This window comes from Geotrypetes seraphini, chromosome 13 (assembly GCF_902459505.1).
Source record: "Geotrypetes seraphini chromosome 13, aGeoSer1.1, whole genome shotgun sequence".
NCBI classification, from domain to species: Eukaryota; Metazoa; Chordata; class Amphibia; order Gymnophiona; family Dermophiidae; genus Geotrypetes; species Geotrypetes seraphini.
This window is the reverse complement of record NC_047096.1, coordinates 24,101,248-24,128,560: the sequence shown is the minus strand read 5'-3', so window position 1 is coordinate 24,128,560 and position 27,313 is coordinate 24,101,248. Positions and strand designations below refer to the sequence as shown.

Genomic DNA, 27,313 nt, shown 5'->3' with positions numbered 1-27,313 from the left:
ATGAACATATAGTGGAGAATATAATAATAATAACTTTATTTTTGTATACCGTAATACCACAAAACAGTTCAGAGCAGTTTACAGGAGAAGAGACTGTACATTTACAGCAAAGATGCAGAGTCTGATTAACCAGGGTAAAGTAACCAGTAACAGTAACAATTAAAATAGGATAGGTACTTAGAAATTCCCTTACTGTCCTGAAGGCTCACAATCTAACTAAAGTACATGGAGAATAACAGAAGTGAAAAATAGAGATAGAGGAAAAATAAGAAATAAACATTCTAACAAGACTACATTGATCTAAAATACTTTGGAAGGATGAAGAGAGGAGAGAAAGGAATATATACAGTTACAAGGGAGTGCAGGATGAGGATAGCAAGATCCGGGGAAGAAGAGGTATATAGGTGAGGAAGGAGAGGAAAGGAAGGAAGGATGGGGTTAGAGAGATGAAATCTGCTTTGAAATTTACCCATGATCGGACTCCCAGCTCCTTTCATCTTCACTATCCTCGACCTAACCTAAGTAGTGCAACTATCCTCTCTCCCATCCCTTCGACAGTGTAATCCATTTTTTTTCCTCTTTGTCCCAAACACCCTACGCCATCAACTTTTCAGAATAATAGGGGGATGATAAATCCAATGGAAATGATCCCTCCCTGAACACAATCAAGGAATTTGTGTCATCGTTTCTCTCTACTCTCACGTCGCAATCTTTACGCCCAGCTCATTTCCAAACTCAACGCCTCGGTTCTCACCTCCCCCAGCATGCACAATTCATCTCTGGCTCCCCAGCCCATCCTACATCGGAAGTTTGCATAGCGGGATTAAGATGCGCCTGCTGCCCGTGACAGCTCTCAGCGCGAGAGGACCAGAATCAGCGTCTAAGGATGCCCCGCCCCCACGTACCGCAGGCGCTCCGCCTCCCAGTACGAAGAGCAAGAATCGGAAAAGCTCCTGGCTCACAGCTGCTGACGGACTAGGTGCCGCGTCAGCACGTCGCCTCACGCGTTCTCCGTGCGCACGCGCGCGCTCCTTGACCCCCCTCCCCCCCTTCGGGCCCGCAGCGGTTCACGTCGCTTCCGCTTGGGAGACGTGGCTGGTAGCTGCCATATCGCGCTAGGTCGGCGGTGGGAGGGGTCGCGGCCCGCGGAGTGGACTGCAGCTGAGAGCCGCACACCGGACGAAGTGCGGGCGGTCGTAGCCAGACGTGTGTGTGAAGAGCAGAGCGACCGGAGCCGACGCCTGCGCACCGGCTGACCGATTCCGAGCCCCGCAACCCCGGCCAAAGTGCGGGAAGGACCGGGAACGACTTCTCAACATGGTAAGCGGGGACGCTGAGCGCTGCTCTGCGCCGTGGTAGGTAGCGAAGGCCTTGTCCCCCGGGGAGGCCCCCGTGCACTCTCTGGATGCTGGGCCCGGGCCCGTGACCTGATGCCGGCTGCTTCGACCTCTCTCTGGGTTCCGGTATCTCTTTAAGAGTCGGGCTCACCTGTTGGTGGTATGTTGTTGTGCTGGAACTCTTCGCTCGTACAGAAAAGGACGTGTCTTTCGGCTGCTTATGTTAGGCTGTTCAGAGTACATTGTAGCATATTTTATAAGAATAACATTGAGATCCTTTAGACCTGTGTTCGAATCACTTCCCGTGGTGATGACTTGGAAGCAGTTTCAGGCCATCTGTCTCTACTGCATATGAACTTCAAAAAAAAAAAAGGAAACCGGCACGTAGTAAAGTTTTATCAAGGTTTCCAAAAGATAATCTATACTTTGCACAGCGGGGGAAGGTTTTGTTTATTTGTACTTTATGCTGTACAGTATTTGATCATTCAGGGGTCACAGAGTATTTTTCCTGGCAACACAAAATTGAAGAAAACATTTAGAATCCCCTTCCCCACACTCATCTATATAAAGCTTTATTTCACTAAAATGGACTGTGTTTTGTGAAATTTAGACACTTCAGAAACAGGTGAACTCCATGTAGAATTTTGTACCTCAGAATTGGGTAGATTCATTTGATTTTAAGCAGCATTGCTACAGAAGGCATTATTTAGAAATTTAAAACCATCTGGTTCTTCTTCACACAGAGGGTTGTGGACACATGGAATGCGCTGCCGGAGGAAGTGGTCAGGCAGAGTACATTATGGGGATTCAAAGAGGGATTGGATGGATTCCTGAAGGATAGGGGGATTGAGGGATACAGATAGGGGTAGATATGAGAATGGAAAGAGTATAGTTAAAAACAAGGGGGCTAGAGGGATAAAGCAGTGGTCTCAAACCCGTGGCTCGGGGGCCACATGCGGCCCGCCAGGTACTATTTTGAGGCCCTCAGTATGTTTATCATAATCACAAAAGTAAAATAAAACAGTTTCTTGATCATATGGCTCTTTAGCTATAAATGACAATATTATTATTAAGACTTAGCCAAAAGGAAAGATTTATAAACTATAAAGTTTAACCACATGCAAAATTGTCATTTCTTTAAAAAGACATTAACTATTTTTTTTTCTGAGGCCCTCCAATTACCTACAAATCCAAAATGTGGCCCTGCAAAAGGTTTGAGACCACTGGGCTAAAGCAAGATAACCTGACAGGTCATGGACCTCATGGGCTATAGGGCTAAATCAAGATAACCTAACAGGTCGTGGACCTGATGGGCCGCCGCGAGTGCAGACTGCTGGGCGCAATGGACCTCTGGTCTGACCCAGTGGAGGCAAATTCTTATGGTTGTTTTGGGGTTTTTTTAATGCTTGAAGAGATGGTCATAATAAATACTATGAATATTCTGTTTTAATTAATTCAACCTGCTATGCTGGCCAAGATATTTTGTAGGTATTAAGATGATCTCTGGAAAGCATAATATACCAAATTCAACTGAAGAATACATTTTAAAGCAGGAGTATAGCATAGCTGGGTGAATGGTGAGTTTAAACAGAAAGATATTATCATAAAATAAAGTTCACTCTCTTTATTCCAAGAAAAGCATAAACAAAGTAAAAAAGAGTTACCGTATTTTTCACTCCATAAGACGCACCTGACCATAAGGCACATCCTAGATTAGAGGAGGAAAACAAGAAAAAAACCATTCTAAAGCAAATTATCCCTGCCAGGCTCTGCAGCTAATCCCACACTCCTTGTCAGGCTATGTACCCTGACCCCCCCCCCTCCCTGCCATGCTCTGTACCCTGTCCCCCCTCTGGTGATCTAGTGGCAGGCTGGGACAAGGCACAGGGCGGGCAGGCAGGGCCCCCTACCCCAAGGCAGGCAGGACCCCGAAGCAGGCAGGCAGCCCCCCCCCCCCCGGTACCTTATTTTAATTCCTCTGGCAATCCTGTCCTTCCCTCCAGCTGACTTCTGACAGAGTGGCGCATAAGGCAGGCACGCACTTTTCGCCTGCCTGCCTTGTCCCGCGCAGCTCTATGAATGGTTGCTGTCAGTTCTTTCGATCTGGTTTTTGAAGCACGCCATATGCAGAGTTTCTATGCATCTGTACTTTTGGATTGTTTAGCCTTTCCACATATTTTCCACCCTAGGACTAGCAGGGACCCAGGGACTCTACTGTTGAAACACTGACCGTGTTGGGTCCAACGCCCTCAGTAGACTAGGTCCTTAAGGTTTTTATGTGGCTTGCTATATTGATTTTTTAATATACTTTTTTTAATAAAGTCCATTTCAGGAACATCATCTCTCCACAGTGTTTTTTGGTTTCTCTGGAAATTGCTTTCCATGGAAACTTGTTAGGAATCCTCCTCTTGTTTTAAGAAATGAGACTTGTTTTTTTGAGATCACATTCAAGTAATGTTCAGTAGTTGCAGTGCCCTCGATTCCTCTGCTTTCTTCTGTTTCCCCTCCCCCTCATTTATCCTGTTTTCTTCATCTATCCTCTATTCCCTCCCTCCTCCCCCTTTCTCTGTAATTTTTTAAAATAATATCCTTTTGGTTGTAAACCACACAGCAGTACAGTTTAATGCATGGTGTATTAAGCAAATGTAAAGTTTGTCTAAGATGACTACACACTTGCCCTGTGATTGAGCCAAGAATACCTATTGGAAATTCCCTTTTTTAGAGACATCTAATACAAAAGCATCAGGACAAGAATCTTCTTGGTGATGGCCCCCAATGTGGTGGAACTCCCTTCCAAATGAACTAAAACTAGAAAAGAACACCAAAAAGTTCAAGAAAGGAATAAAGGCTATACTTGTCACAGACCACTTTAACAAATAAAGAAATTTTCAGGGGAGGAGTAGCAACAAGATGGAAATAGCAGGCTATTCTCCACCTTGAGCAAGACAGGGTGGAACACAACAGGGCAAACAAAGGAAAATATACAGAAAGTTGAAAATATGATAAATAAAACACAGGAACTTTGATTATGATGTACAGTATACTGTATATATAACATGAATATGTTACGATAAAAATATATAAGATGCCCAAAAGCACCAAAACCATCTGATGCACATGTATAGATAACCATCACAGAAACACTCTAACTCTGTACATTAACATAATTACTAAAGCTCATATATCGTAGTTTATGTATTGTAATCGAAATTGTAACACCAACACTGGAGCATGTGTATTGTAACACTATTATAGAAGCTCATATAAACTGCTCTGAATTGACTCCCCAGTTATTAGTAGTGGTATAGAAGCTTTCAATAAAGAATAAATGTCTTCCTAGACAAGTCATTGTTCTAAATGCTTGAAATTCATACCCTAACATCAGCTTGTTTAGTTCTTGGTTCAGTGAATTCCTTTGTAGGTGTAGTTTTTGAGTATGGAGAACTTCATTGGCTGATCTGTCTGCACATGGTCGTGCCTCCATAAACTTTTTTTTGTGCATTTGTATTCTGAACCAGGATTTACTTAATATATTTCTGAAGTCACTTATAACTGTGGCAAGGCAATCAACATTTAGCAAGCAGAACTTTAAACTGTAGAAAAATTATATGCAAAGTCTCTCCAATATTTTATTTATTTTTTCTCAGCAGTGCTGTATTCCTATGACCTACCACTGGGGTGGCAGGGGTCAAACACAGTTCTCATCTACACTTTCTGCTGCTGGATGCAGATAGAATTAGCAAACCTTTCCAGATTATCACTGGCACTCTTGCTAAAAAGTCAGGGAGACTACGCGAGCTCCAAAGGGTGACCCTAGTTGTAGCTGAACCCATATAGTAGTTCTGTTGAGGTGATAAGTACTTTAATCCAGTGGTTCTTAAACCTATCCTTGGGGCCCCCCAGCCAGTCGGGTTTTCAAGATATCCCTAATGAATATGCATGAGGTATATTTGCATATAATAGAGGTGACAGGCATGCAAATATGCCTCATGCATATTCATTAGGGATATCTTGAAAACCCGACTGGCTGGGGGTCCCCAATGACAAGTTTAAGAACCACTGCTTTAATCTATAAACCAATTTAATTCTAATTCTGATACCTAGCTCTTCTCAAAATCAAGTCTGAGCCAAAATTTGGTACACAAGTCTTGCTGACATAGCAGCAGTCCTGCAAAGGTGGTGGAGAGAGCACATTTTAAGCTGCGGCACACTAATCTCAGGGCTGTGGCTAGAGGGCACCCAGAAATGTGTGGATGTTGATGCGATGATGTTATGTGCATGTATGACATTATCATGTCGACATCCATGACCCTGAGCCTCCTTTTACTGCCGGTTGGGGCAGGGTTGCCAAAGAAGGAGAGGTGATGAGAAGGAAGAGAAGTGCTGGCTGACCGAGTACAGGACATGCCTCTCGCCGTGAGAGGCAAGTCCTGTAAACAGTCAGCCGGCACCTCTTCTCTTCACCGGCATCTTGCGGCACACCTGGAATCTGCCGGGGCACACAATTTGCGATACACTGGGATATAAGAATATGCATTAAAGGAGAGCACTGTATCAGGGACCCTCTTCTCTGTTCTCTTTTGCATTCTACTTTGTTGGAAGTGGTGTGGTTCTCCAGCACCCTAAGCATTCTCAAACTTGGCCAATCGGTGTTGGTCTGCATACTCATAGGAGGCAGCTCTGAGGGTGCCAGTAGGTGTGAGCGTCCCCAGTGTTGAGTAAATTCCTTCATTTTGTCCAGGGAAGGGTAATTTTATGTTGTGTTTGGCATCTATGGTCATTTTGAAATGTTGTTGTCTACAGCCATTCTGAATTAGAGAATGACATGGAGACAGTTTGTCCCTATCCTCACGAACTCAGTCTAATTTTATCCGCACAAGCATCAAGCAGTTATGATTTTTATATTTTAATCATTTTTCATAAAGTGTAAAAAACAATATTTTGTACACCTGTCACTTTATAATTCACAAACAATACAGAACAAAAATTAATAAAACCCCTATTTCCCCTCCTCTTTCACAAACATCCCCTCCATTATCGGGGAAAACTGAACAAGCCAAATTACTACAGAATGCTACATAGAAAATTCATGGTAACAGAATACTTTAGTTTCACACAGAACATAAATGCCAAATACATAATAGCTGTTAAAAAATGATAAACATAAACCAAAATTCCAAGAAGCCACATTTTGCATGTAGTAAACACCAAAGAAATAGAAAGAAAGATCCATTTCCTCCTATACTGTGCAAAATATAAAGATCACATATGCCAGGGATGGTATTAGGGGAGTTCAGCTAGGGCAACTGTCCTCTGGCCAGAGAGAGCCCTAAGCCTGCTGGAAGCTGAAGGCAGCATAGCCTGGTAATGAGGGCTTGGGGTCCCTTCCAAATTTCTGTCCTAGGCCCCAGACATGTCTAATACCAGCTCTGGCAGGGTATACATCTCAAATCTAACATATTGTAATCACAAAATAGAAAATAATGTGTTTTCTACCTTTTGTTGTCTGGTCATTTTATAGTTCAAATCATGTTGGTCCTAGTCTCTGGTTTCTGTTTCTATCTGTCCTCCCTTAACTCACTCGTCAGGGTTCCCTGCCCATTTGACATTTATTCTTTCTCCGTTCTCATCATCCAATCTTTCATCTCTTGTGTACCTATCATAAGAACATAAGAATAGCCTTACTAGGTCAGAGCAATGGTCCATCTAGCTCATTATCCTGTTTTGACGGAAGCCAATACAACTCACAAGTACCTGGCAAAAACCCAAATAGTAACAGCATTCCATGCCACCAATCCCATGTTTAGCATCTCCCTTCACTTCCCTTTCCATTTTTTTTTCATGTTAATCTCCTCGCATTCATCATCACCACTCTGTCTCTATTTCCCCCCCTGCCCCTGTCCAGCATCTATCATCTGTGACTCTGCCTCCCAAGTACAGTATCTCCCTTCTGTGTTCTATTCTTCCCTATGTCTAATATCTTCCCTCTATATCCATATAACCGTGCCATGTCTAGCACGGCCTCTCTGTGTCCATATACCATCCCCTGTCCCTATGCACTCCTCCATGCCCATCATTTTCCCCTCTGTTTTTGTATACCTCCTTATGTCCAGTTTATCCCCTCTTTTCTTCCCTCTACTGTGTGTTCAGTATTTCACTCCCTCTTCCTTCATTCCCTTGGTTCAGCATCTCTCTCCTCCTCCCTGTAGGACCAGCACCTCTCTACCTTTCCTCCAGCCCATGGGACAGCCCCTCTCTCCCTTCCAGCTCCAGCCGCCACCTCCACTCTTCTCCACCTCTCGCAGATTCGGCAGCATAGCACTTTCCTCCCCGCCTGTTGATCTTCACAGACCTACTCTGGGGTCTTCCCTCTGCTGGAGTCCCCCCTCCTGATATAACTTTCTGTTTTGCAAAACAGGAAGTTGTGTAAGAAACTGTAAGTAGAGATCGTAGAAGGTGGGAAAGTGACATCTAAATTCCTCCCATTCATCCTCATAGCTGTTCCCTGATTTTTTATTTATTTATTTTAATCCCAGGTTTTTGTTTTTTTTTGCTGCTAGATTGAGACTGGTTGGAGTGCAGTCATGACACATTTCATGCATGCTACACCAACTCAGTCTCTGAGGCATGTGGGCTCCTTTTTTGAGTAAACATGAGTCCAGCTAGTCATCTATCTATCCCTAGGCAGTTTTTCTAGGACAGCTCAATCTTGATAATTAGCTCTGAAGATTTCTGACATGCAGCTTAGATTTTTTTGCTTCAAACCATTCTGAGTTGACTTTCCTAAAACAGTAATCTGTTGATGCCACTTTTGGGCAGTTCAGTGCTACTGGCATCACTGCTCTCAAAGGCAGAAAACAAATAGCTTAAAATCAGTCAACAGTGTCTAACCAAATAAGTCACAGCTGAGAGAGCCTAAGCTGAAAGGCGAAAGCCATTTTAGCTGTTACCATGAACTGAGCTAGGTCTAATTCATTGTAAACTGCATAGAACTTCACGGTCCTGCGGTATATAAACTGTTGTTGTTATTATTATTATTATTATTACTGAAGCTGTAAGAAACCCAGGTGTGTTTAATGGCACTGCCATCAAAGGATGGAAGAACTTGGAAATGCTGGGAGAGCATTCTCCTGCTGTTGAATGGGATTGTGGCAACCATGCTTAGCTTAGTCTTTGACACTGAATTGTGTTTGTCTCTCCCTGTTACTGTAGGTGCTCTTGGCAGCAGCGGTTTGCACAAAGGCAGGGAAGGCCATTGTGTCACGGCAGTTTGTGGAGATGACTCGGACCCGCATTGAGGGGCTACTGGCAGCTTTCCCTAAGCTGATGAACACAGGGAAGCAACACACGTTTGTAGAAACAGAGAGTGTGCGTTATGTGTATCAACCTATGGAAAAGCTCTACATGGTTCTGATCACCACCAAGAACAGTAACATTTTGGAAGACCTGGAAACTCTGCGACTCTTCTCCAGAGTGGTGAGTGAGGTTTGTCATTTATAGAAGGAATTGGGTTCTGGGCACTAAGCAGATGGCTCCACTGGCTGAATATAGCATACTTTTTCATTCTTGCTACTGGGTACTACCAAAGGATTTCTAATTAAAAAACAAACCTTCCACATTATACAATAGTCATATTACATTACATTACATTAGTGATTTCTATTCCGCTTGTACCTTGCGATTCTAAGTGGATTACATTAGAAGATGGCTGGTCATTTCCAGGCGATGACAATACAATACTTTACAAACTTTGCATACCTTACTTTACATAACTTTTCATACATTACTTTACATAGCTTTACGTAGATTTACTTTGCATTACTTTACATTACCTTACAGTACTTACATAGCTTTACATTACATTATTTTACATAGCATAACTTTACATTACAGAAAGCTAGATTCAGTTTATAAGTAGAGGTATCGGACGTTTTGAGATATTTAGTGGTTACAATGTTTCCGGATATGTATTGACATATTGTCATAGAGACTTGATTAGATGTTGCCTGAAAGGGAGGAATTGCAAGGAAAGTGCGGTAGGGATAGGAAATGAGGGAAGATTAGGTTGTTGGGATGTGTTTTTTGAATAGTATGGTTCATGATGTCGTGTGTCTTCAGCATTTTAAAGAAACAAATTACTGACTAGAGCAGTGTTCTTTGCTGTAGGGCACTGTTCTTCAACTGCCGGTCCACACAGGGCCGGCGAGATCGAGTCGGCAGTTAAATTTTCTGTCAACTGCGGTTCCTGCCGACTGCTGTTCCTCCAAGCCTCGGGCGATCAAGACAGGCTGCCGACATCAGGGCCTTCCTCTGTGAGTCTTGCCTGTTCGGAAACAGGAAGTTGAAACCAAATGGGCGGGACTCAGAGAGGGAAGACCCCGACGTCGGCAGCCTGTCTTGATCGCCGCCCCTGCCGAGTTGCTAAAGAGAGCTGTGGGGAAGGTGCAGGTGGAAGGGAGAGAGCTGGAGGTACAAGGGAAATGGTCAGCGTGTGCGAGCAAGATCCTGGGGAACCTTCGACAGTGGCTGTCTCCCCTCCCAGCAGCTCTCCTACTTGCTAGGGCAGTGATTCACCGGCAACTTCCTCTTTCCTCAGAGGCAGCAACGGACCCAAGGCTGCCTAAGTAAATCACTGCTGCAGGCAAGAACTGAGAACTGTTGGAAGGGGAGGAAGCCACTCTAGGAGGCTGGGAAGCTGCTGGATTAAAGGAGAGCTGCTACTGGACCTGGAGGGAGGTAGAAGGAGAGATGCTACTGGGAGGGGAAGAGGGAAAGGGATGGGAAGAGAGTTAATGTTGGATAGGGGGAGGAGGGAAGGGAGAAGAAAAAAAAGAAGGAAACAGCTGGCAGGGGTGGAATGGAGAAATCAGATGAGGGAAAGGGGAGAGAGAGGAATGAGAAAGTAGAGAGAGACTGATGCTGGAAAGGGGTCAGCAGAGAAATGAGAGAGGGATAAAGATGCTAGATCTGGTGTAGGAGAGATAAAAATGAAAGCAGTGAAGCTGGAGTGAATAATGTAAAGAGGAGAGAGGAGGCACAGGCTGGATGGACAAAGGAGAGGGGCATAGAAAGAAGTCAGATACATATGGAAGGGGGAGAGGGCAGACAGTGGATGGAACGTGCAGATGCTGGATTGAAGAGACAGGGCAGATGCTGGAAGGAAAAGAGTGAAAAGAAGATGAAAGCAGAAACTAGAGATAACAAAAGATAGAAAAAATAATTTTATTTCTATTTTGTCATTAGAATATATCAGATTTGAAATATATATCCTGCTTGAAACATAACTGGGGACTGCAGTATTCTGTTAGCATGATATTTCTGTGTAGCATTCTATAATAATTTGGCTTGTTCAGTTTTCTTGATGATAGAGGGGATATATGTGAAGGGGAGGGGAGACAGGGGTTTTGTTGGTCCATGCTCTGTATATTTGTATTTATAAAATCACAATTGTTCAGAATATTGTTTCTTTTTATACTTTAATAAAATACATTCAATATAAAATCTTAACTGCGGCTTGTGCAGATGGGATCAGATGGTTTGCGGGGACCGAGCTCGCGGAGACGGGGCAGAAATTGTTTTTTAAAATTTCAGTCTTAATAGTTTGCCGGTCCACAAAATAATTCTTTTAATTCTGCCGGTCCACGGGTGTAAAAAGGTTGAAGAACACTGCTGTAGGGTTTAGGAGCTGGTAGTGGCTCTCGTTAATTCTCTACTAGTATATAATCTCCTCTAACTTTCTCTGGAGGCTTTCTATTGCTGCTTGTGTGGGGGGTCTTTGGCATGGTGTGGCTCTTGGTGAGTTTGAAACCCAAGATCGCTAACTCCTGGGCTGCTATTGTGATACTCAACCTTTTTCAATAATAACTCCAAGTTGTAGGTACTTAGGGAGAAATTCCCTTATATGATAGGCTGGCCCTGTCCTGTGCATCCCAGGATTTACCGGGCAGGGAAGTGCCGAGGAAGAAACAAGGGTTGAGGGATGCCACTAGACTACCAGAGAATTTGTTTGGAAGGTGAGGGATATTTTCTGGGGGGTCAGGATAGAGAGGAGGGTTGGCCATATGAGGGTCGAATGAGTGATGCTATGGGGGTGAGTGCAGGAAGAGGTGTTGGGTTGGGGGTATGTTTGTTGGATTAGATGGAGGTGAGTGGCTGATACATGTTTAATTTTTTTTTTAATTAAAATGTCTTCCCTTCCTGTCAGTGCTTGAGCTATGGATTACTGCTTCAGTGTTTAACATGGCAGTAATTTATGTATGCTCATAGATTTATTTTTTTTCTTCGTACTAATTTTGCAGCAGAATATGGCTCTACCATGAGGCTTTTTGTATGGGCCCCTCTGTTTGTTGCTTTGCATACCTAGTGTGGTTAGTAGTGGTTGCCACTCCTGTGCTCCTCAGTTCTCATGTAAGCATGAGAAGGTGTCAGGATTTTAAGTATGTAATATCTAAAAAAGGGTCATCTTTGGGTCTCCAAACTTGAGAATGCTTGCTTGTAATTAAACTCTGGAACTAGTTACCGGAGAATGTGATGAAATCAGCTTAGCAGGGTTTAAAAAAGGTCTGGATAATTTCCTAAAACAGAAGTCCATAGGTCATTATTTAGATGACTTGGAGAAATCAACTGCTTATTCCTAGGATAAGCAGCATAAAATCAGTTTTATTACTTGGGATCTAGCTAGGTACTTGTGACCTGGGTTGGCTACTGTTGGAAACAGGATGCTGGGCTTGATGGCAGTTCTCATGCTCTCCTTTCAGATTCCCGAGTATTGCCGAGCCCTAGAGGAGAATGAGATCTCGGATCACTGCTTTGATCTGATTTTTGCCTTTGATGAGATTGTTGCCCTAGGATACCGTGAGAATGTAAATCTTGCACAAATCAGAACATTCACAGAAATGGACTCTCATGAAGAAAAGGTGTTCAGAGCAGTGCGAGAGGTAAGAGGGCCACACTTGTCTGCATTAGACAGTTGGAGATCATAATGTGTGAATGATATTGTTACAGTTCTTCATGAGCTGTGCTGGATTCTAATAGAACAATTACTGACTGACTGACTAATTATTTTGGTAGTTTTGATTTATTCCAGTGATTTTACTGTCCTAGTCATGCAGCTGTACCATGCTCAATGTTCTTGTTTTGTCCTTCAGGAGTCTCATAGACTAAAAGCACTTAGTCATACAGCAGACACACTGTGAAATTTCCTCTGTGCAGATCTGCAATTACTCCTCTGTCATACTATAGAATACCCCCTACTATTCTGGTATATGTAGAGAGAACCCCAAACACTGCCTTCCAACATACCTCATGCCTAGCTGAGGTACTGAGATGCCTCGCATGCACTTTTGTCAGGACATCACATTATTTCTGTCCTAAAATATTTTCTACTATTCTAGTAGTGGCAAGCACCTCCACAAATGACCACAAGCCTTATTCCTGTCTGCTTTGCAGCACCTCTTGTTATTCCAATACCGAGACCACAATCCTCTCCCCCCCTCCCCCACATAGTGTTTTGCCAGTATACCTCCTGCCATACCTCTTGATTTTTTAGCTCTTCTGTCTCTTCTGATGTAGCAAATTCACAGATATGTTTGTCTACTGAATGTGAGTACTGATTGCCTTTTAATAAATAAATGGAGATGATTAGGAGATCAGTCATTGAAAACCTTTATAATCTTAATTTGTCCAAATATCTGTCTGAAGAGAATCAAGTCTTGTAGAGTTTGAAGTGTTAATTTATCTGAAAGTCTTAAAATACAGATATAAAAAATGAAATTGAAGTGAGTCTTGGTTTCTATTCTGAGTTCTCTTGTTTACATTTTTTGTTCATTCTTCAGACGCAGGAACGTGAAGCCAAGGCAGAGATGCGGCGAAAAGCCAAAGAGCTGCAACAGGCCCGCAGGGAGGCAGAGAGACAAGGGAAAAAAGCACCAGGCTTTGGTGGATTTGGCAGTTCTGCCGTCTCCAGTGGAAATGCAGCTGCAATAATCACAGAAACTATCATTGAATCAGAAAAGCCCAAGTCTACACCAACACCAGTCAGGTACAGCCAGGGAGAGGCTGGTGTGGTAACTCTCCAGTAGTGGTTGGATATCTACAAGCGGAGGTTAAGGGTACAGGGCAGAAGTCAAGTAAGAATAACAGGGTGGACCAGCCCTTCTTCAGAGCAATAATAGAAACTAGATCTTTGTTTGCCCACAACCTTTTTTCTTCCCTGGCTGATATTTAGTTGTTTGAATAATTTAGTCAGCAAGGTTTTGATTGCAGCTAATCTTCTCTCTCCTGCTCCTTAGGCCCTCTGGCTCCAGCAAAGCCCTGAAACTGGGAGCCAAGGGGAAAGAGGTGGATAATTTTGTGGATAAACTGAAATCTGAAGGGGAAACCATCATGACCAGTTCAGCTGGGAAACGATCCTCAGAAACTGTGAAAGTGCTCTCGCCTCCAGTTAACATGGAAAGGTAGGCATGGATCATTTGAACCTTTTTGAGTGGGGAGAGGGCAAGGGAAAATCTGGGTATTCTGGGATATGACCTCTGATCCATGCTTTGCTTCCTTTTCCCCCCTTGTAGTGTGCATATGAAGATTGAAGAGAAGATCTCACTCACCTGTGGCCGTGATGGAGGGTTGCAGAACATGGAGTTGCATGGCATGATTATGTTGAGGGTCTTGGATGAGAAATTTGGAAGAATTCGTATCCACGTGGACAATGATGATAAGAAGGGGGCTCAGCTGCAGGTGAGGGCCACTCCTGTGACTGGTTATGAATGTTGATGGCCTTGCGCTTAAAAGTGGAGGAATTAACTAGAAATTCCAGTGGTGGCCAAATTGGCTTTTTGTGTTTCTGAAATGGTTGTAAATAGTTTGTTCTCCTTTCTCTTGCCCTGAATGTCTAAGTAAAAAGATCATTGATACCTGTCCTTTTGCTTCTGTTTTATTTTGCTTTTGTAGACGCATCCAAATGTGGACAAGAAACTCTTTACTACAGAGTCCTTGATTGGCCTGAAGAATCCCGAGAAATCATTTCCTCTTAATAATGATGTTGGGGTGCTAAAATGGAGGTTACAGACCACGGATGAGGCTTTCATTCCCTTGACAAGTGAGTATGCAGCATGTTTCCATGTCATAGTACCAATGTTTGAGAATGGCCAGCAGGACACTTGAGCAGGTTTGGTTTTCAGATCCTGTTATTTTGCAGGACTAAATGTTTTTGCGAGAGGAAATCTTTCTTCTTGTTTATCTCTTCTCTTTACTTCCACAGTTAACTGTTGGCCTTCAGAGAGTGGCAATGGATGTGATGTTAACATTGAATATGAGCTGCAGGAGGAATCTCTGGAGCTGAATGATATTGTCATTACAATTCCTCTACCGTAAGTTATGTGACATGCAAACCAAAGTTTAGACAAATAACCGAATCTGAGTTCATTTATTTATTTAAAAATTTATACCCCACCTAGAAACCTAGGCACTTTCCAAGCAACATACATAATCATAAAAAAAAAAAAATTACATATACACGTAAAATAGCTTAATATCTGCACCGCTGCTCAACCCCTCACTTACTCACATAAATGCACTTGCAAACTGTGTCTTTAATAATAATTATCTAGGGATCTATGTAGTATGGATATATTTTAACCCTTGTATCGGAGCCATTTGGGTTTATAAGTTTATATGCCATTCCTTTGTGTAATACAGTTGCACACCATGTGTTGTTTAGGGCATTTTAGAAGGAAGAGCTGGAAAGGGGGAGGGATGTAGGTGAAATTATGACCTTTTGAAGAATAGGAAATATTTAGTATGTGTAAAAGGGAGAATAGGAGCACAGTGGGCAAAGGAAGTACCTCCTGCTTATACTGAGTCTGAAGACAATGAAGGGCACGATGAGTTTTCAAAAATTAGCAATGTTAGTTTCATATAGTTAATATGTTTGAATGAGTGCTCTAACATTATGCATATCTTTGCATATGAGATTTATAATGCTTGTAATCTTTAGTCCTTGCATTATGTAGCGGGTACATTCTTATTTCTCTGAAGCAATGATGGCCAATAAACATACAGGCTGTCTAGTCTGCCTATTCAGAACTACTAAGTTCTACAATACCATTTCTCTTCCTCAGATCCTCTATGTTGATCTCGGTTTATTTTTTTGCCATTTTTATTCTGGCTTTCTAACAAAAATAATCAAAGAAGTTTACAAAATTGGCCAGTTTTCAAAAACAGAGAATTAAAACAACAAAATAGCCAGCATAGAGGCAATCAGCCTATGCCTCCCCCCCAAATTACCTACAACTCAAAAAAACCCAGCATAAATGCTAAAGCCCATTTTAAAATGCCCTAGATGCTTTTATCCAGAATTCCATAGTGAAGGTTCCAGGGGCGGGGGAAAAACTGATTTCCTTGCTTCAAGGATAGAATAACTAGGTGGTTTTGATCCTGCAATCACAAAACTTGGCCTGGAATAAAGGGGATCAACAGATCTTGCTAAAGATGAGGAAATTCCTATTATAGAAAGCCTTGAGGGTTAAGATCAAAGTTTTTAAACTTCGCGTGGAAACATTTATAATTCACTTTTTTTACCAAAGCGGCTCACAAGTCACATACACAGCTTATAATACATATAGTCTTATAACTGGTGATCCTCTCTTATATAAATATTTGAGCCCCAACAATAAATTTGATGGCAGTGTTCTGAACAGTTTGCAACTGAACGATAGTATCCTGAAAGCAGGACTTATTAGCAAACTGGAAGAGTTTTTTACTGTACTGTTTCGTTGAGCTGACACACTTTTAACATTAAATCTTAGCTGACAGTGAAAATGTCTTAAGGCTCTCAATAGTTTGTGTTTCAAACCCTATGTAGTTTTATTTTTTTCACATTCCCACATGTACTAGCTCTTTGTGAGCTCTTTGAGGGTAAGGACTTGCTATACCTGAATACAGACTATTGCAAAGCTCCCTAGTACAGGCCGCTCTAGAGACAAGGAATAGGAAAAAAAGTTAAACTGCAATAGGGTGAATTCAGACTGTTCCCAGTAGGTCTTGCAGTCCCATGTTGTCCTGTTGGATGTCTCCCTTGCAGGATCCTCATTCGAATAGTCAGATTCACACTATGATCAAAGTATTTGAAGATCTGTAGGTGAATGTTTATGAGAAAAGACTGAAAACTGAGCCATGGGTAATTAAATCCATGCTGTTTACAAATGGAAATTGGGTCTGTTGAAAGTACTGATAAATCTGCCCTTCCCTGCAGATCTGGCATTGGTGCTCCAGTAATAGGGGATATTGATGGCGACTATCGTCATGACAGCAGAAGGAACATCCTGGAGTGGTGTCTGCCTGTGATTGATACCAAAAACAAGAGCGGTAGCTTGGAGTTCAGCATTGCTGGGCAGCCGAATGATTTTTTCCCTGTGCATGTCTCCTTTGTCTCAAAAAAGAATTACTGCAACATACAGGTATGGATTTAATCTGTCAAGACTTCAGTCAACTTTGCCTGCTGAATCATGTAACAGTAGGTTGCCATCCCAAGACACCAAACAGTGGGAAGGCAATTATGATAGTGCTGAGTGACATCACAGTTAGTTCTAGCTTCCACTAAGATAACTGAGTGAAAACTTACAATGAAATATTACTATTTATTATGTTTAAAAAAAACCAAAACTTTAGGTCATCTGTGCTTCTTTGGTATTGTATGTTTGTTGTCAGATTTAAACACTAAGCGTGAGTAATACAGAGCTTTTTTGTGCCATCTGAGTGTTCTCAACTAAAGTATGTTTGTTTATTAAAATCTATCTATACCGCCTATAAAGCCAAAAAGGATCAAAGCAGTTTACATCACAACTTAATCATATTTAAGAAAGGAACTCCATTAGAAAATAGGAAAGAAGAGAAAGGAAAGAAATTAACATTTCTAAAACATATCCATTAAAACTGTTAAATTAAATAAATACTGTAAATTTAAATCAAAGTACTGTACTTCTATTTGCACAAAGCAGTCATGGAACCTAAACTCTGTGTTATAGTTGTGCCACAAAAAAAAAAACCTGTCTCTGGTCCGTAATCCATGAGGCAACTGCTGCACCATTCTGAACAAGTGGGTGCTATCCTCTCTACCAGCAGATGGAGGTAGAGAAAACATGATAAGTTCAAGTGAACTAGAGAATTGCATTGGGAACCAAAAATTCACCTATTAGCAGTAGCTCCTTTAGAAATTGATTTGCTAAGGTTTTTATTTCTGACTTTATGCCTGTGGACAAAAAAAACCCAAAACAAAACTTTTTAGTAAATCAGTTCTTTAAAATGCCTCTGCTAATCAAGTGTAGAGTCGATAGTCTCCCTTCCCAAAGTATGCTGTCAGCTGTACGGCAGTACTCTCTAGATAGGTGAAACAAAAAAAGCAATTACCTCTCTGCTTCACCTATCACCATAGCTTGGGTCCCCATCAGTTTGACTTATGCCCCCTGCCACAGCCTTCACCCAATCTGTTCGTCTCCCCCCCCTCCAATTTCTTTTTGGCTCCTGCTTTGTTTTTCACAGAGCTGCCTTAAGTTGCTTCTCTCAGCCCTGCACACCATCTGGGCTCTATATGTACTTGAGCCAAATTGTGCAGGAAGTTGGGGAAGTCTTACGAGATTTCCTGAAACCCCTGCACTGCCTGGCTCAAGTATCTCTTTATCCTGTTCCATGGTTTTGTAAAGACCAAGCAGCCTCAAGGCCACTGTTGTGCATTGGATAATGACAGCTATAGTATCAACCCATGTTTTGTAGAAATTGTCTGGTGCCTCCAAGTTTGAAAGCCTACTTGGCAGGGGTTCAGGTGACCTCTTGAATGGAGGCCCAGAAAGCCGCCATGTAGGTAAATCTGTAGGGTAGCAACATGGTCATCATTCTGTTCTCTTGTGCTTGCCAGGGCCTCTTTGGACTTTGGCAGGGCTGTCCTTAGGGGGCTTTGTCTCCACCCACCTAATACTTGGGAATGCTGCAGACAGATGTTAAGGAAGTTGACATTCTTATCTGATAATTTCCTTTCCTTTAGTCAGTTACACTGTTAAGAAGCCCACTCCTTAACAGTTTAAAAAAAGAAAGAGACAATCCTTGAATGTTCAGGGTAGTGAGTGCCATTGTGTAGTGTTATGCTCATTTGATGATCATTGCAGCTGCAGTGGTTGATAGGGCATAGGTGTGTGCTAAAGCAGTGTTCTTCAACCTTTTTACACCTATGGACCAGCGGAAATAAAATAATTATTTTGTGGACCGGTGGTTGAAGAACACTGGGCTAAGTCGTAGGCCAGACCCCACCCATCTCCGCCCAATCTCCATCCCAAACCCCCACCCCCATAATGGTACTAATTGTAACACTATGTTTTCCATTCATTTTTCATATATACACACAATATAATCTTATTAACAATACATAATAGTTAACCACAAAATTAAACTACACAAAGCACACTATACGTATGCTTCTTGACATTCATTCCTACCAGAACACAGATAAAACTAAAAGTACTAATATATACAAACAAAAACCGTAAAATGCAAGACTCTGCATGCTGTACAACCCCAGAGAAAAAGAAACAAATGCAGTTCTTCCTGAACAGTGCAAAATACAGACAGGCTGTTTATAAGGGAAAGCACCCTTCAGGGATTCAAGAAAAAGTTGGATAAGTTCCTGCAGGAACAGAATATACGCAGGTAAGGCTAGACTAAAAAAGGGCACTGGTCTGACCCAGCAGCGGCAAATCTTATGTTCTTATGTACTAAAATAAAATCATTCCCCCTACCTTTGTTGTCTCCCTCCCTCCATGCTGTGCCTTAATTTCTTGCCTGCTCCTGCCTGGCTGTTTTATGCTGCCCCTGGTGTTATCTTCGGGTCGGCTTCCTCTTCCTCACTGACACAGTGCACAAAGCCGCGGGCAGCGGCTCATCTGGAAGCCTTCCCTCTGATATTGTGACGTCAGAGAGAGGGCTTCCGATTCAAGCATGGGACGCGCATAGGAGCCACTGCCCATGGCTTTGTGCACTGCGACAGTGAGGAAAAGGGAGCCAGTCTGAAGATAACACCGCATCAATCGTACCGCGGACCAACGGTTGAAGAACATTGTTTTTGGGCCCGATGCACATGCTGGCCCTGTGGATTGGCAGGAAATTTCTACGGACCAGCACCAGTCCATGGACTGGCAGTTTAAGAACACTGTTCTAAAGGTCCCTTTATTCGGCTTCTCTGGCAGGCGTATTCTGCTGACTCTGCTCGTTCCCGGCTGGCGGGTGTGTCGGGACCTTCTCAGGTGGCGGAATTTCCTGTTGATGAACCCTCTCGTCACTTGCGGTGGCACGCCAGCTGATACCCGTACTGGGACTAATCATCTCAGCCACCCTGAGAGTCAGGATTTGGGTGATGACCCTTCTGTACGCAGACTTTTTAAGCATGATGTTCTAAAAGAGCTCAAATTGGATCTTCCACCTTCCACTTTTCAGGCTTTGGTCATGGACCACTCTAATGTGCTGTCTTCTTTTTTTCCATCCCATCCTCGGCTTCTTGGGATGGTAATGGAACAGTTTGACTCTCCAGAGAGCTCTTTCTGGCTCTCTAAAGCTATGTCTAAGCTTTATCCACTGGTGCCCGATTTTCAGCGAGTTTTTAAACAGTCTAAAGTGGATTCCGCCGTAGCACAGGTTGTCAGGCGCACAGCTCTTCCTAGTGATGGGGGAGTGATTCTTAAAGATTCTCAGGATCACAAGTTGGACATTATACTCTCCGCAGCTCAGATTATTTTATTGTACTATATTATATTGTCTTTCTGTCACTCATTTTGTATTTTTCCCTTTTTGTTCTACTTTTCTATATTGATTTTGTATTTCATCTCCCCCCCCCTTCCTTGTGTATATAAGTTTGTAAAATTAAATTTTTAATTTCGAATGTCATTATGTATTGTTCTGTAATGTATTGTTTCCCATAAATTGTAATTTTAATTTGTTCATCGCTTAGAAATATGATTAAGCGATTAATCAAAACAATTATTAAACTTGAAACTTGAATTGGCATCTTTAGGTATCAAAGCAGCGGATGCTTCCTTCATGGCGCGAGCCTGTCATTCCAGGTTGCGCAGTGCATCCTCTGCAGACGTACCTGCCTGTCCTCCGCTGATAATGAATGGTGTGGACTATGTAGCAGACACCCTTTATGATCTAATTTGAGTTCTTAGTAAGGTCTCTGCTTATGCTGGGGGTGCTGCCTCAAAGGCCACCTTGTGCAGACTTCCTTTTAATGGTTGGCTTCTTTTTGGTAAAGGTCTGGATGATTGCATGACCAGTGTTGCCGAGCACTGCCCTAAGTCTATCCCTTATTTATAAATGATCTGGAAATTGGAATGACGAGTGAGGTGATTAAATTTGCAGATGACACTAAACTGTTCAAAAGTTAATAAAACGCATGCAGATTGTGCAAAATTGCAGGCAGGTCTTAGGAGATTGGAAGACTGGGTATATGGACAAATGGAAAGTTATGCACATTGGGAAGAATAACCCGAATCACAGTTACCAGATTCTAGGGTCCACCTTGGGGGTTAGCGACCAAGAAAAGGATCTAGGTATCATTGTAGATAATACAATGAAACCTTCCATCCAATGTGCTGTGGCAGCCAAAAAAGCAAACAAGATGCTAGGAATTATTAATCAAGGGATGATTAACACTATAATGCCTCTGTATTGCTCCATGGTGCGACCTCATCTGGAGTATTGTGTTCAATTCTGGTCTCCTTATCTCAAGAAAGATATAGCGGCACTAGAAAAGGTTCAAAGAAGAGCGACCAAGATGATAAAGGGGATGGAACTCTTCTCGTATGAGGAAAGACTCTTCAGCTTGGAAAAGAGATGGCTGAGGGGAGATATGATTGAAATCTACAAAATACTGAGTGGAGTAGTACGGGTAGAAGTGGATCAATTTTTCACGCCGTCAAAAATTACAGAGAGTAGGGGACACTCGATGAAGTTACAGGGAAATACTTTTAAATCCAATAGGAGGAAATATTTTTTCACTCGGAGAATAGTTAAGCTCTGGAACGCGTTGTAAGAGCGGATAGCGTAGCTGGTTTTAAGAAAGGTTTGGACAATTTCCTGTAAGAAAAATCCATAGTCTTTTATTGAGAAAGACATGGGGGAAGCCACTGCTTGCCCTGGATAGATGGCATGGAATATTGCTACTCTCTAGGTTTTGGACAGGTACTAGTGACCTGGATTGGCCACTGTGAGAACAAGCTGCTGGGCTTAATGGACCTGTGGTCTGACCCAGTAAGGCTATTCTTATGTTATGTTCTGTGAACAGGTCTCGTCGGTCAGCGGGAAGAGATCGTAGTAATTTTCATTCCTCCCGCTGGTTTCATCAGGGCTGCATGGGATTTTCCTCCCAGAGATTATCCCAAGGCTACCGCCCTCATTACAGCAATACCAATTCCAGGCAACTCTGGAAGGAAAAGAGTTGCGGGTCTTCTCCAACAACGCCATGGTGGTGGCTTATGTAAATCGTCAAGGGGGTACGAGAAGCATTCCCTTGGGCCAGGAGGCTCGCATGCTGTTCACTGGCAGCTCATCATCTGTCTCTCTCAGCAGCCCATGTGACCAGAATCGACAACGTTCAGGCAAACTTGACCTGGATTGGCTACTGGCTTGATGGACCATAGGTCTGATCCAGTAAGGTTTTTTAATGTTCTTTTGACTTCCTCAGCTGACAGACCCTGGACCTGGGAGAATGGTCCCTCTCGCAGAAGGCATTCCATCTGATTGTGCAGCGCTGGGATCAACCCCAGATGGACTTGATAGCTTCAGCAGAGAACTTGAAGGCCAGGTACTTTTTCAGTTGGCGAACGCAACACAGATGCCTAGGGCTGGATTCCTTGGTTTAGCCTTGGTCAGTTCACGAGCTCCTGTATGTGTTCCCTCCTTGGTCTCTGGTTGGTTGGGTCAACCGCTGGATAACAACGCATCCCGGCCTGATGATTCTAGTAGCTCCAGATTGACTTTATTGTCCTTGTTATGTGGATCTCGTCCGTCTTCGGCGGGACAAGAAGCTCCGGCTACCTCTTCATATATATCTTCTCAGGGGCCAGTTCCCGTGGAGAACCCACAGCACTTTGGTCTTATTGTATGGCTTTTGAGCGCTCAGCCTCGATGAAGCGTAGTTTTTCAGATGTAGTTATCTCGACTCTTTTGCACTCAAAGAAACCCTCTACTATGGCTTCTTATGCTAAAGCCTGGAAGGCTTTCCAACAGTGGTGTGCTAAGGATCAGGTGGAGCCTGAAAGGGCTCCCATTTCGGTGGTCATGGCCTTTCTTCAGGAAGGCCTAGACAGAGCTCTGGGAGTTGCCTCCCTTAAAGTTCAGGTTGTAAGTCTTTCATATTTTCAAGCGCACAGAGGCACTAGTTCGCTTACTGATCATTCGGATGTGACCAGATTTAATGTGAGGGATGCTTCGTTTGCGTCCTCTGTTGTTTTCCTTTCCCTTCGTGGAATCTTAACATCGTTTTGCAAGATCTTGGAGAGGCCCCATTTGAACCACTGAAGGATGCTTCTCTTCTGGATCTAAAGATCAAGACTCTTTCTGGATGCCATTCTCGGCATGATGTATTTCGGAGCTTCAGGTTCTTTCGTGTAGAGAACCTTTTCTCAGTATTGCGGACGCAGGTGGTGGTCTCTGTACTGTACCTTCCTTTCTGCCGAAGGTAGTTTCAGCCTTTTCATGTCAACCAGGAGGTTCGGTTGCCTGCGTTTCATTCCACAGGTTCGGAGAGCAAAGATCAGATCTTGCGCAAATTAAATGTCAGGAGAGTCTTGCTCCATTATTTAGAGAGGACTAATGCTTTCAGGCTGTTGGACTGTTGCGCCTTGCCATGGTTGACCAGTGTCCAAGTCTTTGATTGCTCGATGGATTTGAATAGCCATTTCCATGACTTACATCACCCATGGCAAGCAGCTGCCAATTTTGCTTAAAGCACACTTGACTAGATGTGTGGCTGCATTGTGGGCGGAGTCTCGCACGATTCATCCTAATGAAATTTGCAGGGCAGCTTCTTGTTCCTCTTTTTATACTTTTACCGAGTGAATGTGGCAGCTCGTTCTGATGCCACTTTTGGGACCTTGGTGTTGAGGGCAGGCTCTTCTGTCCCTCCTTAGCCTTTACCATTGCTTTGGTACATCACCTAGCATATAGAATCCGGAACGGACATAACAGAATGGAGGATTAGGTTTATTCGTTCGATAACCTTCTTTATGTTAGTCCCTTTAGGATTCCATATGACCCATCCTCTCTGTATACACTTAGTTGTTTGGAATAGCTTGCTTTTCTGCCTCTGTTATTCTCCTTAAAGGCTTGAAGATTTTCCAGCTAGTTACCAGATCCTGTGGGGCGTTTTCTGTGAGTATGCGCATTACCAAAGGCTTTTTCTTGGGGTGCTCGTTGCACACAGCAGGTTAATTTTACATTGTTCCTCAATGTTTTTCTGAGTTGCCTTGATGCCTGTTTATTACTCGTTCATATTTTGCAGAGCAGCCCAGTTCAAGACTTGTTTTTATTGCTAGGGATATTCCCCCATACCCCCTTGTCATGGATTTGGTTAGGTATGTACTTGGCTTTGGGACTTAGCTTGAGAACTGGAAAACATATCCAGTTAAGGAGGTGGAGCATGTACTCAGAAAAGTGTTTGGATTTCTGCAACTCCTAGATTGTGGGTTGGGATTGAACATCTAGCATATGGAATCCTACAGAGACTTAACAGAGAGAGAAGATTATCAAAGGTATAACCTAATCTTCCATTCTGCTGCTTTGGCAGATGCCTACTGGAGCCTTCCACTGAGCACCAGCAGTATATACAGTCCATTCTCGTTATTTAGTATGGTTCCCGGGAAAGTCCACAAACCATGAAATTGCAAATAACAAAACACTGCATCTATGGAAAAATAGATGTTTGGTTTCAGCTGTATATTTTGCATCTCAAAATCATATAAAACAAATAATGGGTCCTATAGGAAAAATAGGATTAGGTTCCTATAAGGAGCAACATTTGACAAAAGCCATAGTAGAACATTTAGAATGTTGCAAACATATTTTTTATTTGCAGTATTGCTTATGGAAGTACTGTAACATTTATTGCACAGAACAGTGCTAGAAAATAAATAAATGTACAGTATTACACAACCATATATGCTTCTAACTCACTACTAACTCACTCTTGACACTTGATTGCCTTTTTCTGAAAGCAAATCCAAAACCAGATATGAACATGAAAGGAAGGTTCGTGAATATGCAAACACACGACGCAAATAGTGAATAGCAGTCGCACAATGCATGCAACCGTGGATAAATGAAATCACTGAACTGTACCAGTGCGTTCACTGGAAAAAAAAATCAGGTTTTCCTCTACCTCCATCTGCTGGTAGGAGGAGTTAATACCTACTTGTTCAGAATGTAGCCTACTAAAGGAAAATAAATAATCAGGTCAGACATAATTTCACAATGTCCATAAACCAAAGTATACTGATTAAAATGCTTTCAAAAGTATGAAATGAAGGGTTGCTTAACTCACTTTTGGATGAGGCTTTCATGTATTTTGCTACATAAATGAATTTTGTGCAATTTCTGGGGTGGCTCAGTGGACAGAATAGGGCTCCATTCAGCTTTCCTGTTTTACACCAGCATTGGGGAGTGTGTGGCACAGTGGTTAAAACTACAGCCTCAGCACCCTGGGGTTGTGGGTTCAAACCCATGCTGCTCCTTGTGACCCTGGGCAAGTTACTTAATCCCCCATTGCCCCAGGTACATTAGGTAGATTGTGAGCCTGCCGGGACAGACAGGGAAAAATGCTTGAGTACCTGAATAAATTAGTGTAAACCGTTCTGAGCTCCCCTGTGAGAATGGTATAGAAAATTGAATAATTAAAAATATATATATTCTAAGTAGTCCACCAGTTACTGAAGTTATTGAATAAATCATCAAGCACTAGAGTTCACAAGAGAGATTAAAGGCAGCCAAAATTGAATCTACTGTATAGCTAGAATTTGCTGCACAGTTTTGACTAAAATAGAAACCCATATCCCCCCTCCCTCCGAGAACAGTAGCTGGGGTGATAGATTATCTAACGGAGTTTGGGAAGGTCTTTAATCCAACAAGTGTTAACTAAAATGACATGTTCCAGCAAGGAGTCGTCTATATATGTGATTTGTATTGCACTATAATTGCTATTAGCAAAATTCATATTTACTAATAATTTTGTTGTAGAATTCATGATATAAGTTATTAGGCTATTATAGTTTACAAGGATAGATTACCTCAAAGAGGCAAGATCAGTTCACTTTTTTTTTTCCAAGCGTTTTATTAACCCTTGATAAATTGTGCTGCTGTTTTCTTATTTCTGCAGGTTCTCAAAGTAACACAGGTGGATGGGAACAGCCCTGTGAGGTTCTCCACAGAGACTGCTTTCCTGGTGGAGAAGTATGAGATCCTGTAATACCAGCAGCAGCAACAAGAAGCAGTTCTATTGTACAATTTTCAAATGCTGAAGAATTTCTTTCCAAACAGAATGCATAAGACAATTTTTGCTGATCCAATAAGATGGTGTGTTCTGTTCAGGAGCCGTGGTTCCTTCCTCTGTTCCTTCCTTTTATTCCATGTGACAGCACCCTCCCTCCAGGGATGTCTCTGGTACAGAACTGCATACAGCATGGGGAAGGCTGTTAGATTACATGAAAAAAAAAGACCACTCCTTGCTCTTTCTAAGCCTTGTTCTGTCTTCTATACTTTTATACGATGTCCTTTTCTTTTTCAGGATTTTATATGTTTTTCTTGTTCTGTCTTTTACCTTGTCCCTAAGAACACCTATGAAGCATTATTGACTCAGTGAGGGTAGGCAGGAGTAGAAGGGATATTTCATGGAGTGTGCTTGCTGTTGATGTGTCTGGGGATAGAATCGGCAACAATTGTTTCACTGAATTTTTGTTTTTCCTTAACTTGATTGAATTTTTTTTTTGTTGCTGCTGCTGCTTCTATCCCTTTCCCTTCTGGATGTGGCCAATTCTAGAAAATGCTCTTCAGTAATTAGGTTTGTTCCATTGCACTGAACCAGAATTGCACACCAACAAGAACCTAGTCGATGCCCCACACTTCATTTCATATACTCACCCCCCACACAGTTCGGCTCTCTGAAGTATGACATAATCTGGTTGCTTTGATTTGATGAGCAACATTTCCCAAGACACTGCATGTAAAGTGGTTTTATTATATGGTATTTTTTGGTTTGGCAGTAAAGCCAAATGAAACTCCATCCTAAAATCCATACTCTAGTAGTGACTCTCAATTCACCATAAATAATTTTCCCTGCCCTCCACAAATTGCATATGGTATCTGTGGTGGTGGGTTCATATCTTATGGTCTCTAGGCTGCCTTTTGCTTTTAAGTGGCAGATATGCCTCAATTTAAGAACAATTTTAGAGCCATGTATGAATCTGATGAAAGCCCCAGGGCCACTACTTCTGCCAACCAGTCTAGAGCAATCGCATATACTTCAGAAAGTACTTTGCCATTACAGAACTTGGTATCTGTTTGGAGGAGTAAAGAGGCAGCCACCTGCCAAAAAACCTCTAGCCCTGCCCTTGCCAGAGTGGGATATCCGGTCTTTTAAGTATTTAATATCCTTTAGAAATGTACTGAAACAAGAACAGCCTTCCCTGCCTCCCATCCATATGATGTCATACAGATTGTGACTCTTAACATTAATCCTGTTTGGCTCATGAGTTGCCTGTTGTTTTTTTTTTTTAATGATTTTCAGTCAATTTGATTTGAGATGCCAAGGGAGAATTTAGGGGACATAAATGTAGAAGGAAGGAAAAAAATTTGTATAATACTTGTGTAGGGAGTATTGCACATTCCACTGTACACAATGGAGGAAAGAATACTGAATCTTAATCAAATAAAAAGTATTATAAAATGGA

The 27,313-nt window shown here is 42.4% G+C and overlaps 1 protein-coding gene across 1 annotated transcript; it reads left to right on the top strand.

Annotated features, from left to right (window-relative positions):
* Positions 1–985: 985 nt before the first annotated feature.
* ARCN1 (archain 1) lies at positions 986–27,313 on the top strand. The gene is made up of 10 exons (XM_033918965.1): positions 986–1,320; positions 8,550–8,813; positions 12,095–12,274; positions 13,172–13,377; positions 13,628–13,792; positions 13,904–14,069; positions 14,283–14,430; positions 14,593–14,701; positions 16,585–16,789; positions 25,744–27,313. The coding sequence occupies exons 1-10, from the start codon at positions 1,318–1,320 to the stop codon at positions 25,831–25,833; spliced, it is 1,536 nt and encodes a 511-aa protein (XP_033774856.1). The 5' UTR covers positions 986–1,317; the 3' UTR covers positions 25,834–27,313.